The 15,800-nt window shown below is 42.9% G+C and overlaps 1 protein-coding gene across 1 annotated transcript in view; it reads left to right on the forward strand.

Annotated features, from left to right (window-relative positions):
* Positions 1-15,800, forward strand: part of LOC147633561 (5'-3' exoribonuclease 3-like) — a 71,910-nt gene that overhangs the window by 30,715 nt on the left and 25,395 nt on the right. Inside the window, exons 3-8 of the mRNA XM_086806676.1 lie at positions 931-1,007; positions 1,142-1,333; positions 1,421-1,540; positions 1,648-1,710; positions 1,825-1,974; positions 2,185-2,349. Of these exons, the coding sequence (XP_086662802.1) occupies positions 931-1,007; positions 1,142-1,333; positions 1,421-1,540; positions 1,648-1,710; positions 1,825-1,974; positions 2,185-2,349 (767 nt within the window). The remainder of the gene's footprint in view (positions 1-930; positions 1,008-1,141; positions 1,334-1,420; positions 1,541-1,647; positions 1,711-1,824; positions 1,975-2,184; positions 2,350-15,800) is intronic.

The following is a 15,800-nucleotide window of genomic DNA, read 5'->3' on the forward strand; positions in this document are numbered from 1 at the left end:
TTTTGCACGTGTGTTTCTTTGCAAGATCTATTTGCTGTTTTTCTGATTTACAGCCATTCTTTCAATAATGAGTGGGTACTTGCAAGGCAAGTTATAACAAAACAAAAACTTTTAAAATAAACTAAGTGTAGAAACCATACTTACCACATGTTCATAAGTTCACATGCACGGTTGATGAGCGGGTGTGCCCAACCCGTGAACTTGACATAGAGACCAAGCAAGCAAACTAAAACAATTCACACGAAAACATTTGCCAGGCACACAAGCATGTGATGCAATGCAAGCTCCTATAAGCTGGAGCACACGGGTGGGAAGGAGTTGCCACCAGTTGTAATCATCATTTTGCAACAAAGTACTATTCTTTATCTTTTTCATTTGTAAGTTGTGGGTAGTCTTGTCCTTTGAAGGTCCTGCATATTGTGTTAATCGCACAAGTGTGTAGTTTCTTACAAGAGTTAGTGGGTTTTTCTGTGTTTTGAGGGCTTTTCTGGCTGCTTTGCTGCACCAGCACACTACCAACAAAAGCTATTTTTTAATGTTTTTGTCTCGTGATGGGCAGCCTCTTGCTTGAGGTTGGGTGCTGATATTGAGGCCTGGTTCATGTAGAAAACTGGTTGTTTCCTATCTTCTTCTTGTGTCCCATGCTTTGGCTAGTCCTAGTTTGCTCTTGGTGTTCCTTGCTCCACTGTCACAAAGGTGGATAGTTGAGTTTAGACTCGTATGCAAAGGATGTTGGATCCAAAAAGCATGCACTTGGAAGACTGCAAGAAGAGGCTGTGATAGAGAAAATGCAGTGTGGTAGATATTTGGGCATAAATTTGTTTCGTGACTCAGTGTACAGCTATTCAGCCTGCCTCTTAATGACAGGCTTAATCTATCATGGCATGTAATTTGAGATTTTCTCTGCTTTTAATTTTGGTTTTTGCTTAGATGGTGTGGCTCCAAGAGCAAAGATGAATCAACAACGGTCTCGACGTTTTCGAGCTGCAAAAGATGCTGCGGATGCGGTATATATCATAATTTATATGCCCTTTCAATGTTACGTTATTAAAATCATGACATGCCTTTTCTAGACACTTATTAAGAGCCATGATGGCACAAAAGAGATGCAAGTGTTAAGTTGCTTGTGGTTTATGAACAGGCTGCTGAAGAGGAAAGATTACGCCAAGAATTCGAAGCAGAGGGTCGCATAATCTCTCCCAAAGAGAAGTCTGAAGCTTGTGATTCTAATGTGATCACACCCGGGACACCTTTTATGGGAACTTTGGCTATTGCACTACAATACTATATTCATCTACGGTTGAACCATGATGCTGGATGGAGGAACATTAAAGTGAGTGCTCCACAGCCTTTTTTGGTAATTATTTTGCATATTTTCCTTTTAAGGGTGAGTGGACCTTATAATAAATTCTCTTAACAGGTTATTCTTTCTGACTCGAATGCTCCTGGTGAAGGAGAACATAAAATCATGTCTTACATTCGTCTTCAAAGAAATCTTCCTGGTTTCGATCCCAACACAAGGCATTGCTTGTACGGGCTGGTATGGGACTTTTTTCACATATTTAGCAGTCCAATGGTTTGCAATGTTTGCGTGGTGCAGTGCAAAATGTGGTGTTAAAGCATGCTTCGTTCCCCTCTTTTTTCCAGGATGCAGATTTAATCATGCTTGGACTTGCCACTCATGAAGTGCATTTTTCCATTTTACGAGAGGTAAAAAAAGGCTTAATGGCATATACTGAGAGATCATGTGCAAATAGATACTAAAGGGGTTATCCCTACGTGTGTTTCTGGCTGTTAGTAATGATTTTATATATTATTTGGCAGGTTGTGTTTATGCCTGGACAACAGGACAAATGCTTTCTTTGTGGTCAAGTTGGTCATTTGGCAGCTGATTGTGAAGGGAAGGCCAAGAGGAAGTCTGGAGAGTTTGATGAGAAGGGAGATGATGGTGCAGCAATAAAAAAGCCCTTTCAGGTGAGATAGCTCCTCGAAAATGCTGGGACAAATATCTAGCTCTTCCTTGAGGGTTTATTGTTAATGCTAAGTAGTTTTTTCTATTAAAAAACAAGTTAACAAATTTAAATGTTTACATGTTTTTTAAATAAAATTAGTATGGTCTAATTACCCATATTTCCATTCTTGTATCTAGTAACAAGATACTCATTTCTTGCCTTGTGTGTGCAGTTCCTACAAATTTGGACCTTGAGAGAATATTTGGAGTATGACATGAGGATACTGAACCCTCCATTTGAAGTTGATTTTGAGAGACTCGTGGATGACTTTGTTTTCATGTGCTTCTTTGTCGGGAATGATTTTCTTCCACATATGCCGACTTTGGAGATTCGCGAGGTCAGTATTTTTTCCCCCAAAAGATTGTCTTTGTATTTTGGGAAAATTACCAAAATGACCCTAGTTTTTGGTGAAATTCCCAAAATGACCCTTGTATTTTCAAAGTTCCTAAAATGACCCTAAGAAATGAAAAAATAAATCTTGAAATACCCGATTTCGTGCTTGTAAGCATGAAATTGGGTATTTCAAGATTTGTTTTTTCCAAATTATTATTTTTCCTTGGGTTCAATCTAGAAATTCCAAAGTATAAGAATGAATTTGGGAATTTAATAAAAAAATAAGGTCAATTTGGCAATTTCATAGGGTCATTTTGGGAATTTTGAAAATCTAAGGGTCATTTTGGGAATTTCACCAAAAACTAGGGTCATTTTGGTAATTTTCCCTTGTATTTTACTCCTCATTATTGGATATCTGGTTTGTATTTCGGGTATCATTATCTGTGTTGTGAGAGAAAAAAAAACGTTGTGTAGGTTTCCCACACTGTCTCACCACCTATCTCTTGACACTGATCTCTCTCTCTTTCTCTCTACATTTCAATATCTTGATTATTTTCAATTTTTAAATTTTCCTAATCAATCGCCAATTTTCCTCAGTTTTCTATCCAGTTTTTCCCATATCCCCATTTCCACTTACTGGTCCAATTTCTCGCAATTTTCTTGATTCCTCCAGATCTCAAATTTGCCTGCTATGTAGGCAGAGCTAGATGCTATTGAACGGAATGACACTTGGATTTTGGTGCCTAGGCCAATGCAGCGTAAGGTGATTGGTGTGCGCTAGATCTTCACATCAAAGTTCCGAGCTGATGGTAGCTTGGACAAGCACAAGGCGAGGTTGGTTGCCAAGGGTTATGCTCAGCGCCCTGGGGTCGACTTTGATGAGACCTTTGCTCCGACGGCCCGGATGACTACCATTCGCACCATTCTTACTCTTGCAGGACATCATAGATGACCCGTATTCTAGATGGACATCAAGGCGGCTTTTCTAAACGGAGAGCTTACACAGGAGGTTTATGTTGATCAGCCGCCGGGATATGTTGTTCCAGGCAAACAGGATCAGGTGTACCGGCTGAAGAAAGCTTTATATGGTCTGAAGCAGGCTCCGCGGGCTTGGTGCCAGCGGATTGATGAGTTCTTTCAGAAGCTTGGCTTGCGTCGTTCTCATGCAAATTCAAACCTTTATATCCTCCTTGAGAGGGAGTTGATTGTTATCATTGTGGTCTATGTTGATGACCTCATCTTTACAAGTTCTTATTTTGTGAGGATCCGTTGAGTCATGGATGCTTTGGAGACAGAGTTTGAGATGACGGATCTTGGCGTTTTGCATTATTTTCTTGGCTTTGAGATTTGGCAGACCTCGAAGGGCATTTTCTTTTCTCAGCAAAAGTACACACGGGAGATTCTTGATAGATTTCAGATGACTGGATGCAAACCAGTATCTTCTCCTGAGAAGCTTTCTCTTCTTGATGCTTCTCCAAGGATTGATTAGGGATAGTATTGGGTTCTCGTCGGTTGTTTGGTTTGGTTGACCTACTCCCGATTGGACGTGTGTTTCGCAATCAGCTTATCGAGTTCTTTTCCTACCCAAATCCCGTCAGCAGCATTGGCGGTGTGCTCTCAGAGTTCTTCGCGGTACTTGCGTGGCACTTTGGACTTTGGCATCTTCTATGGCCAAGGATGCAGTTTTCTTGGATAGTCTGATTCAGATTGGGCTAGAGATCCTGATACTCGACGTTCGACCACCGGTTGTGTTTTTTCACTTGGGTCTGGAGCCATTCATGGAGCAGTAAAAAGCAGCCTACTGTGGCGCTTTCCTCTACAGAGGCGGAGTATCGTGCGGTTTGTTATGCTGCATGTGAAGCAATTTGGTTGCGGAGATTATTGGAGGAGCTTGGTTGTCCTCCTACCGGATCTACTCTTCTTTGGTGTGACAATCAGAGTTGCATCGCCATCGCCAAGAACCATGTGTTTCATGCTCGTACAAAACACATTGAGATACAGTATCACTATGTTCGTGAATAGGTTCGTGCTGGAGATTTGCGTTTGGAGTATTGTCCTTCAACGGAGAATGCATCAGATTTGTTCACCAAGCCGGTTTCTCAGGCTTCCTTGGCTTCTCATCTTCGGCTTCTCGGAGTATGTTCAACATCTGGTGCTGAGAGGGGGTGTTAGCATATTCATCCCCAGTTTCTGCCCATATTTGGTGTCCCTTTTGGTCCCTTTTCATGGTCCTTGATTGTGCGCTGGCTACCCCGTTTTTGTATATTTTTCGGCTAGTTCATCATGTCTAGTCGGCCACCCCCTCTTACCTATAAATAGATGGGCTGGCCTCTCACTTTTTCATCTTGCCTAGTCTTTCTTTTGCTCCCTCACTTATGAGACACTTTCCATCTTTTGCTTGGGACTGTATCATTTCAGTATATTCAGCATAGTTGCTCCATATCTCTCTCTCTCTTGCACTCTCTGCTCAGCACACTCTAGTGGTTATTTGCTTCCGCTCTATTTACTCACTCAGGTGTGAACCTAAACTCTTTGTTTAAGCTTATTTGTGTTTTAGCTCATTGTGCTGCTTTGCAAGTCCACACTTCATTAAAGTATGGCCAGATAACTTATAAGTGAGTTTGGGCATCCACACTTTATTAAAGATTGGGAGGATAGTTTATAAATGAGTTTGGGCACACAATGGATGGCGACCTGCCAAACACTCATAAATCAGGCATTCTTTTAAATAGAAGAGTGTGGACAACTTTTTGCACCCTCTCCACTTATGGGAGAGGTGTGGCTCTTGTTGAGGTGGCCCAATGGTCACCCATTATAAATATGGAGAGGCTTATCCTCTCCCTCCCTTCAAGGGAAGTAGGAGCCTACTTCATGAGGAGGAAAAAGAAGGCAATTTTCAGCATAACCAGTCCACACACACACACTTTTTGGCATGGTTTCTTGCTTCTCCGGCTCTTGGAACAGCTGGCAAACGAGTGCTACTTTGTTGTCCAGCCCTTGGGAGTCCTTTTTAGTTGCTCTCTCTTGGATATGTACTTGCTGAAAATGGTTGACAATTTGATCAAAAGTTGATTTCTTTTCTCGAAATCAGAAAATTCAGCGGTAAGAGATTTTACAAATTCTCTTTACCTACTCTACATCCGTGTGCTTGATGACCATTAAGGTGTTCTATGATTTGGTGCTAGATAGTTCACCTGCTAATACGCTAGCATATCATGTGAGTGCCTTCCAACAAGAGGAGATTATGAAGCAAGTTGGTGAACTCTTAAAGAAGGGTTTAGTGCAACCAAGTCCTTTGTCTTTTTGTTCACTTGTTCTTCTTGGATGCTTCTATAGGAAAGGCTCCATTTGAGATCATGTATGGAAAATCGGTATTGTTACCCACCCTCCGTACAAAGGACGAGATCCTTGCCGCCAATGAATTTTTCAGGGACCTTGATATTGCCTTTGCACAGGTGTGGACAGCCATTGAGCGTTCTCAAGAGAAGCATAAAAAGACTGTAGATAAGCATAGAAGGTAATTGGACATTAAAGAAAATGATTGGGTATTGCTGAATTCGAGAAAGCTAGACTTAAAAAGAGGCCTGGAAAAGAGGGGATGTGTCCTAGGCTCTCTACCAAGTACTATGGACCATTCAAAGTCATGGATCAGATCAATGAAGTGGCTTTTCGATTGGCTTTGCCGAATCATTACAGGATACACAATGCATTTTATATAAGCCTCTTGTGCAAATATGTGGGACCGGGCCGGTTATGGAAGATCCAACTAAAGTGGATGAGCTGGAAGAGGGGTTACAGCTAGAGCAGATTGTGTCTCACAAGGAGCGTAAGCTTGTTTGTGAAAAACTTCAAAGACGCTACCTTGTGAAGTTCAAAAATTATTCACCCATGGATGGTGATGAGGTATACTTCCAGGAGTACATGCATCTCCTAGAAGCATACTTGGAAGCTTTTCAATTGCGGTCAACTGTTTAGAAGCCAGGGGGATGTCACTAGTTGGGCATTCTCTACGCTTCGGGACCTATGGATGGGCTCCATAGGTTGTACATGACACCTCGTGGCAGGGGACTTATGTCTACACCAAGGGCCAATAGGCTAGATATGAGAGGTTGGGGATTTTGGTCCGCATCCATATCTAGATTACGGTATTCCGGTTTGCTTGCGGACGTAATGTCTACGCCCGGAATAACTTCCTGTGAAGAAGACCCTCCACTTTTGTTGCAAAGAACCTCACTCCCCAATCCCCAGTGTCTTTCCACACGCAGCTGTGCTCCACTCACATCCATACACAAGCATGTGTATGCCAAGCCGAGTCATAGAAGACCTTAATGATCAAGCACACGGATGTAGAGTAGGTAAAGAGAATTTGTAAAAGCTCTTACCGCTGAATTTTCTGATTTTGAGAGAAGAAATCAACTTTTGATCAAATTGTCAACCATTTTCAACAGGTACATATCCAAGAGATAGCAACTGAAAAGGACTCCCAAGGGCTGGACAGCAAAGTAGTGCTCATTTGCCGGCTGGTCCAAGAGTTGGAGAAGCTAGAAACCATGCCAAAATGTGTGTGTGTGGACTGGTTATGCTGAAAATTGCCGTCTTTTTTCTCCTCATGAAGTAGGCTCTTATTTCCCTTGAAGGGAGGGAGAGGATAAGCCTTTACATATGTATAATGGGTGACCATTGGGCCACCTCAACAAGAGCCACACCTCTCCCATAAGTGGAGAGGGTGCCAATAAGTTGTCCACACTCTTCTATTTAAAAGAATGCTTGATTTATGAGTGTTTGGCAGGCCGCCATCCATTGTGCGCCCAAACTCACTTATAAACTATCCTCCCAATCTTTAATGAAGTGTGGATGCCCAAACTCACTTATAAGTTGTTTGGCCATACTTTAATGAAGTGTGGACTTGCAAAGTAGCACAATGAGCTAAAACACAAAGAAGCTTAAACAAAGAGTTTAGGGTCACACCTACCACCTTTCTACAACCCACAAGCGAGGTCACGCACGGTTCATGAGAGGGCGTCTCTTGCCCGTAAACTAGACACACAAATCTTGCGGGTAGTAAACATTTCACACGAAAACAATTCTAGGCATGCAAATATGCCATGCATAAGAATGTATTGGTCTATCTCCCTTTCATTTAGCTTGAAGCAAGTGTGAAGTGGGCTTGCTTACTGAATCTATCAATAAACAAAGATGAAGGCCATAGCAATACTTTTCCATGGAATATTGGGAATTGGCGAAGGTTGCAATAATCTTGCGGGTTTTTGTCGACCAAACTTGACCTTTTGACAAACCAAACATTCTCGAACATATCGATCAATGTCTCTTCTCATGCTAGGCCAATAGAAATAGCTCTCCAAAGCTTGAGTTGTTGTCATGATACCTCTATGTCCCATATAAGGTGGGGCATGGCATTCTTCCATTACCTTTGGTCTCAAATCTTTAGTCACACATAAACGGGTTTACATCATAAGGAACTCTTCCTTGATGACGTAAGAGGTCACCAAGTCTCCATTTTGCAACTTGTCCCATATGTCCTTGAAATCTTCATTTGTAGCATAAAGACCTTTCATCATAGTGAAGATATCCCATAGAAACTGCATGGGTCATGGGTTTTTAGCATCTACTACTTTGTTGTCTATACCATGGATATGCATAATCTGAAAATGAAATTGGGCCAAGTAACTAGCGCATCTTATATGCCTTTCTGATATCTTAGGTTGAGACATAAAATACCTAAGACTCTAATGATCCATCTTGATAACAAAGTCAACACCCATAAGATAGTGTTTCCAAATCTTTAAAGCATGAATGATAGTCATCAATTCTTTCTCCTATGTGGGTGTTGTCTTTTCGGCTTCTTGAAGTCTTATACTCTCATAGGCCACGGCATGGCCCTCTTGGTTCAAGAATGCTCCAATGCAATCTCCTGAGGCATCACACTCTACCATGTAGTGGACTTGCTACCATGGCAAACCACTTGATGAAGTTCATGTAGTATGAGGATAATGTTGGGTTTTATGCTGTGTATGCACCCAGAGGAGTGCTAGTGATCATCAGTAGATTACTGGGACACTTTTTACTTCAGTTAGTGGAGGTTTTTTCCCCCAGTTTAGTTCAGTTTCACTTATATGCAGTTTATAAGTGTTTTGGTCCACCCGGCACATTTTATGGCCGGACATGTGAACACTTATCTTTAGGGGTCACTATTATGTGGCTATTGTACTTCACTTTTGATCATCAAGCAATAGACTGAAGTCGTGTTCTCTCCATCTTGGTTTCCACGCCTGCTTGAAGCTCCTGTAAACCCTAACCCTAACACCCATTACCTTCAATTGGTATCAGAGCGTTGAAGTCTTGCCCTGCCCGTACACAACAAAGTTTTTGTTGCTGCTGCCCGTACAGCACTCGTACATCAAAGCCCGTACATCCGTGCGCCGTACTACTGATTCCGTACAGTAAGTGCAGCACTCAAGTACTGTACCTGCCCGTACAGTAAGCGCCGCTTGTAAATCGTCGCCTGCAGCCTGCCGTACCTGTTCGTTGCTGTCAACACCCGTACCAGCTCTTGTCAACGCTGGTCGCCTTGAGTACTCAGTCGACTGTTGCAACAGGCGTCGACTTGCTTCCGTACAGTCAGCTTCTGTTCCTGTCAGCGCACGTGTATCAGCTTCGATAGACTGCGCCTGTCAGCGTTGCTGTACCTGCTACGTACGTCCGTGCCTGTAAACGCCAACCGTCACCTGCGCAGAAAACCGTGTAGCATTCAGTGCTGCGAACCTGGCGACTGTACCTGCTGTGATAAAATTGCATGCTTTTGTACCTGGTGACTGTATCTTCTGTGATACGACTGTACCTGCTGTGACCTGCAACTTCCACCTGCTTCCGTACAGAACCAGTAAACAGTACCTGCACAGTACTTCCACATCATCAGTCCTGTGAAGTACAGTCAACTGTACTTGCACATTGGTGGACTGTACCTGCAGAAATACCACAAGCTACTCAGTCATTCAGTGGTAAGCATTAAAATTCAGTTTTTGGGCATTTTTATTTTCTCTGTGAAAATATACAGGCACAACAGGCAAATTTTCTAGTAAAGAAGTATACAGGTTTTTTTGCACAGTTTGGGTGCAGCAAATTTGGGCATTTTTGGGGCATTTTGGCATTGTGTACGCCATTTGCTGCTCTACTCAGTCATTGGTGCATTGAGCTGCACATTCAGAGGATTGAGAGTGCAGGCATATTTGGGTGAACTGTATTCAGTGGAGTACAGTTATTATCAGGGTTTCTGCTATTGGGTTTTTTGGTAAACAGGTACAACATTGTGCGTAAGCATAATGGCAAATCAACAGCAAAGTGATGTATTCACATATTTGTCTAAGGAAGACAAATTGGATGGCACGAACTACTCCTTGTGGAGTTTTATGCTGAAAAATGTGCTTGTGGCAAAAGGTCTTTGGGATTTTGTTAGTGGTGACGAACCACATCCAGGTCCATTGGCTCCAGAGACTCCTCCCCAAGGGGGTGCTCGTGGACAAGGACAACAGGTACAGGCTCCAGGACAACCATTGCCTGTTCAAAGAACAAATGCTCAAAAGACATGGGATGCCAGGGATGCACAAGCTTTGTCACTCATTGCATTGTCAGTACAGAGGTCCATTATACCTCATATTCGTTCAGCTGGCTCTTCACAGAATGCATGGGTGACTTTGGAGCAGATGTATGCTGCTCGTAATGAGGCTAGAATCTCATTTTTGAAAAGAGAGCTGGAAAATCAGAAAATGAATGAAGGAGATGATATGTCTAGCCACTTAAACAAGCTGCAGGATTTGAGAGAGCAACTCATCAATGTGGATGAGATTATTCCTGAGACACAGCTTGTGTCCACCACCATCTTGCACTCTTTGCCAAGATCTTACTTGGCTTTTCATACCTCTTTGAACCTCAGCATGAGGAATGCTGTTGAACCCCTCAAGTATTAGGAACTTGTTGCTCTCTTACTACAAGAGGAGCAAATGAGGAAGAATATGAATATGAACACAAATGCTGAACAAGCATTTACTACAGGTCAAAAGGGGAAAGGAAAAACTCAGCCAAAGAGTGCAAATCAAAATTCAAGTGATGGTGGTTCTTCACAGGATACCAAGAAAAGTGATGGACAGCCCAAGAAGAAGGGCAAATGTCATTACTGTAAGAAGCCAGGTCACTACATCACGGAATGTAGGAAGAGGATTGCCAAAGAGAAGGCAAAGGAAGCTGGGATGTCTGTTAATGATGCTTCTAAAGCTCCTCCAGAGACTGCTTCTTTTGTTGAGGACAGGGATTAATGTTTTTATACATGCAGCTATGATGCCTCTTGGTCTTCACAGGCACTCAGTATGACAGAGCATGCATGTACTTGGTATTTTGATAGTGGTGCCTCAAAGCATATCACATCTCGCAGGGATTTGTTTAGTCATGTTGGCCCTGCCCCTGTTGGCAAAACTGTTCAGTGTGCCAACAATGCTTCATATCCAGTTCGTGGCATTGGGGAGATTCAGCTCACAACCATTGATGGCTCCATTCTCCGCCTTACAGATGCCTTATATGTACCAGGGATAAAGAAGAATTTGTTGTCCATCTCTTCTTTAGCACATTGTGGTATGCAAGTCCACTTTGATGATGATAAATGCATGGTTAGAGACAAAGCTTATGCCTTGACCTTGATGCTTACTGGTACATTATGTCATGGACTTTATCAGTTGGATGCATTTCAGCCAGTGGATCAGTCTGCTTATAATGCATTCACTCTTACTCCAGCCATGGTTGATGCGGAGTTATGGCATGCTCGCATGGGGCATGTAAATTTTGGTAGTCTTATGCTTATGCAGCGACATAATATGTTTATAGATCTACCTCTCATGGAGAAGCCTCCAGATCACATTTGTGAAGGATGTATTTTGGGAAAAATGCACAGGTTTTCCTTCCCACGTGATCAGGCTCTAAGAGCAACTGCAAAGTTGCAGCTTATACACAGTGGTCTTTGTGGTCCCATGCAGACGAAGTCATTAGGTGGTTGCTTCTATTTTGCAACATTTATTGATGACTTCTCTCGTATATGCTGGGTCTATCCTTTGACACAGAAATCACAGGTATATGATGCATTTTTGGCCTTTGTAGCACTTGCTGAGACAGAGGCAGGATGCAAGGTGAAGACTCTCCGTTCTAACCGAGGGGGGGAATATATGTCACATATGCTGAATTCCTTTCTTGGGAGTAGAGGTATAAAACATCAGTATACTACTCCTTACACTCCACAGCAGAATGGGGTTGCAGAAAGGAAGAATCGGTCACTCATGGAGATGGCCAGATGTATGCTAAAGGCAAAAAGGCTACCACATATCTTTTGGGTAGAAGCAATCATGTGTGCTTGTCATATTTTGAATCGATGTCCCACAAAGGCATTGGTTTCTATTACTCCTTTTGAGGCTTGGCATGGCCGCAAGCCTTCTGTATCGCATTTTCGTATCTTTGGGTGTCTTGCATATGCACACATACCCAAAGAGTTGAGGAGGAAGCTGGATGATAAAGCCACAAACTGCATTTTTGTTGGGTATAGCCGTGAGAGCAAGGGCTACAGGTTATATGACCCACTATCCAGGAAGATATTCACTAGTCGGGATGTGATTTTTGATGAAAAATCAGAAATATCCATGGCTGGTTATGAGGCAAATCAGGCTGAAAATGATGTGTTTGAAGGTCTACTACCCATGGAGTTTCATTCCACAGTAACTCATGAGGGTACAGGACAGCCAGCAAATAATGTAGGTGGTGTAGAAATTCAGCAGCCAAATGAGCCAGAAGCTGAACCAAATATGGGGCAGCAGGCACCACACGAGCTTGGTATGCAAAAATAGATGCTTTTCTACTCACTCAGGGATTTGTGAACAGTCCATCAGAGGCCACTCTGTATGTAAAGAAAGAAGAGACAGATCTGCTGGTCATCAGTCTTTATGTGGATGATCTCTTGCTCATGGGATCAAATGACGACAAAATTGCAGCTTTTAAAGAGATACTGCAACAGACATTTGACATGTCTGACTTGGGCCTTGTACATTACTATTTGGGCATACAGTTTGTGCAGGATAACAGAGGCATTGGGTTGTTGCAATCACGCTATGTTGCTAAACTTCTGGAGAAGTTTAAATTTCAGGATTGCAAGCCTATTAGTACTCCTATGGAGCCTGGGATGAAACTGTCACTACAAGATGACAGTGTTTCCTTTGATGCCACTACATATGCTCAGGCTGTTGGGTGCCTCATTTACTTGTGTAATACAAGGCCAGATATTCAGTATGCAGTCTCTCAGTTGAGCAGATTCATGCACAGCCCACGGTTGTCACATTGGCAAGCTGTGAAGCGTGTATTCCGTTATTTGCAGGGTATCTTGTCTCTTGGATTGCTTTATCCTGAGGGGGGTGACATGCAGTTATACGCCTACAGTGATTCAGATTGGGCTGGTGATTTTGATACCAGACATTCCACTAGTGGAAATTGTTTCTTTCTTGGCTCTTCATGCATTTCTTGGCTAAGCAAGAAGCAGACCACAGTGGCCACTTCGTCTTGTGAGGCAGAGTACAGAGCAGCCTACACTACTACTTGAGTGTGTTTGGTTGCGTCGTCTCATGACTGATATGGATATTTCAGTGGAGGAGCCTACACCTATCTATACTGATAGTCAGAGTGCCATTGCTGTGGCCAGGAATCCTGTGTTTCATGCTCGCACGAAACACATTGAGATTCACTATCATTTTGTTCGGGAGAGACTCCAGGCAAGAGATATCAGTCTGATCTACTGTCCTACAAATCAGAATGTGGCAGACATCTTCACCAAGGCATTACCACGTCCGAAATTTGAAGCATTCCGCAATGCTTTGAATTTGTTTCCTTTTGGTGGATGATGTACAGTGATCACATATCACTCCAGGGGGGTTTGTTGGGTTTTATGCTGTGTATGCACCCAGAGGAGTGCTAGTGATCATCAGTAGATTACTGGGGCACTTTTTACTTCAGTTAGTGGAGGTTTTTTCCCCAGTTTAGTTCAGTTTCACTTATATGCAGTTTATAAGTGTTTTGGTCCACCCGGCACATTTTATGGCTGGACATGTGAACACTTATCTTTAGGGGTCACTATTATGTGGCTATTGTACTTCACTTTTGATCATCAAGCAATAGACTGAAGTCGTGTTCTCTCCATCTTGGTTTCCACGCCTGCTTGAAGCTCCTGTAAACCCTAACCCTAACACCCATTACCTTCAGATAAGCCAAGGAAACTTCGAACTGCATGCACACTAGTCAATTCTGGCCATTCCACGATAGCCTTGTCTTTTTTTGGGTCCATCTTGATCCCTTCCTTTTACACTATATGGTCCAAGTAGTGAATCTCTGACAAAAAGAACTCACACTTCTTGCCATTCACATACAACATGTGCTTGCGCAATTCTTGAAATACCATATCCAAGTGCTTTTGATGCTCTTCTTCGTTCTTCGAATGCACAATAAGAAAGTAGCTGCAAACTTTTTATTCTTACCATCATTCTGTTGAAAGTAGCCGGGGCATTGGTAAGACCAAAAGGCATCACCAAATACTCATAGAGTCCAACGGTTGTCCTAAATGCGGTCTTGTGAATATCCTTTGGAACAATCCTGACTTGATGGTAACCACTCTTCAAATTGATCCTGCTAAAGATAGTGGCTTCATCTAATCTATCTAAGATATGATCAATTCTAGGAATAGAAAACATGTTCTTTATAGTGATCTTGTTAAGAGCCCTGTAATCAATACATACTAATCTTTTTCTGAACCAATCAGACTGGGGAGCAAAAAGGTGATGAGCTAGGTCGAATCAAACCCTTCTCCAATAGCTTGGTCACTTGCTTCATAATCTTCTCTTGTTGAGCCTGACTCACTCGATAAGGAGGTCTATGTTGGAACATGAAGCCAAAGTGAGTGTTTCTAGTGTGTTTTATTGAGTTCTGGAGTAGTACTAGACTACTTTATATCCTAGTGTGCCACGTGTCACTATGGGACTTATCCCATATACATGTCACCTAGAGTGTGTGTGCCTACTCTATAAAGGCAATGTACTTTCTAGTCTTGGAATATCAATCAACAATCAAGCTCTCTTGGCCTACATGTGAGTACTCTTGGTTATCATTGCTTTGCACTTGTATTGTCATTTCATTTCCATTTCATTCCGTTCCTGTGCCTTCATATGGTATCAGAGCCACTGCTTCTTTGCTCCTAGAGATTGAGGAGAGGGAGGCCAAAAAGAGAAGCCATGCCCTCTCTCTTTTTCTCTAAGTGCAACAGAGTATGCTCTCCTCCATCTTGAAGACCTGCTGCCCAACATCTTGAAGACAAGGCCATCTCTAGCTGCTGCCCCGATTTCTGCTCCACAAATTGCTCCTGCTGCCCGTCAATCTGCTCGTGCTGAAGCCCACGATTCTGCTCCAGCTGCTGCCTGCTCAGATTCTGCATGACCTGCTCCTACTGCCCGTGCTGAAGCTCTTTTCCTGTGCATACATGCTGCCCCGCATATCTCTGTTCAGCATCCTTCAACAGGCCGCCATTCTGCCCCTTCTTCAGGCTGCCCTATTGCTGCCTATCGACATGCAGCTGGTCGCCTCAATGTTCAGAAACTGCCGCTGCCCTGCTACATCTGCATCACGATCTACTGAAAGAAGAGAAATTGCTGCCCACAATCTACCAATGCTCGTCATTTTCCTGCGCAACTCTGCATCTTGCTGACGGCCCCATCTCCTGCTGTTCCTATTCGTTTCAGTTCTGCGCACACCAGTTTCCATTCTGCTGCTCCAGCATCAGCTCCTCCTCACCATATCAATTTTCCTTGCTCCTGATATACCTGCGTGCACCCTGCAGCGTGGAGAAGCTCTTCAGCGCATACAACTGCTGCACATTATTCTACTTCAGATCTGTCTGCCATGGAGTCTTTGAGATCGAGTACCTTTATTGAGAAGTTCACTGGTAAGAACTTTCCGACATGGCAAACAAAGTTGCGTCTTATCCTTATGAAAGACGGGGTGTGGAATGTTGTTTGTGGCAAGGATAAAAAGCCACAATCGGATGAGAAGAAAATTCTACACTGGGAGAATTTAAACGACAAAGCCCTTTCTCTCATTGGTTTGGGTTTGGGTGATGAAGGTATTCATCATCTTGACTTTGATTCCACTGCTCAAGAATTATGGGAGAAGTTTGAAGGTCTCTTTGGCAATAAGGTAATCAATTCTAAGGTCTTCCTCCGTCAAGAATTCTTCAAACTCCAGATGAAGCATGAGGACTCTCTTCTCGCTCATCTGAATCATATGGAGTCTCTCATCACTCAACTTGCTGCGTTGAAGGCCCCAGTTGGGGATGAAGACCAAGTCGCGGTGCTCCTCACGAGCATTGAA

The sequence above is a fragment of the Cibotium barometz genome, chromosome 12 (genome assembly GCF_041138505.1).
Source record: "Cibotium barometz isolate CiBa-2024 chromosome 12, ASM4113850v1, whole genome shotgun sequence".
NCBI lineage: Eukaryota > Viridiplantae > Streptophyta > Polypodiopsida > Cyatheales > Cibotiaceae > Cibotium > Cibotium barometz.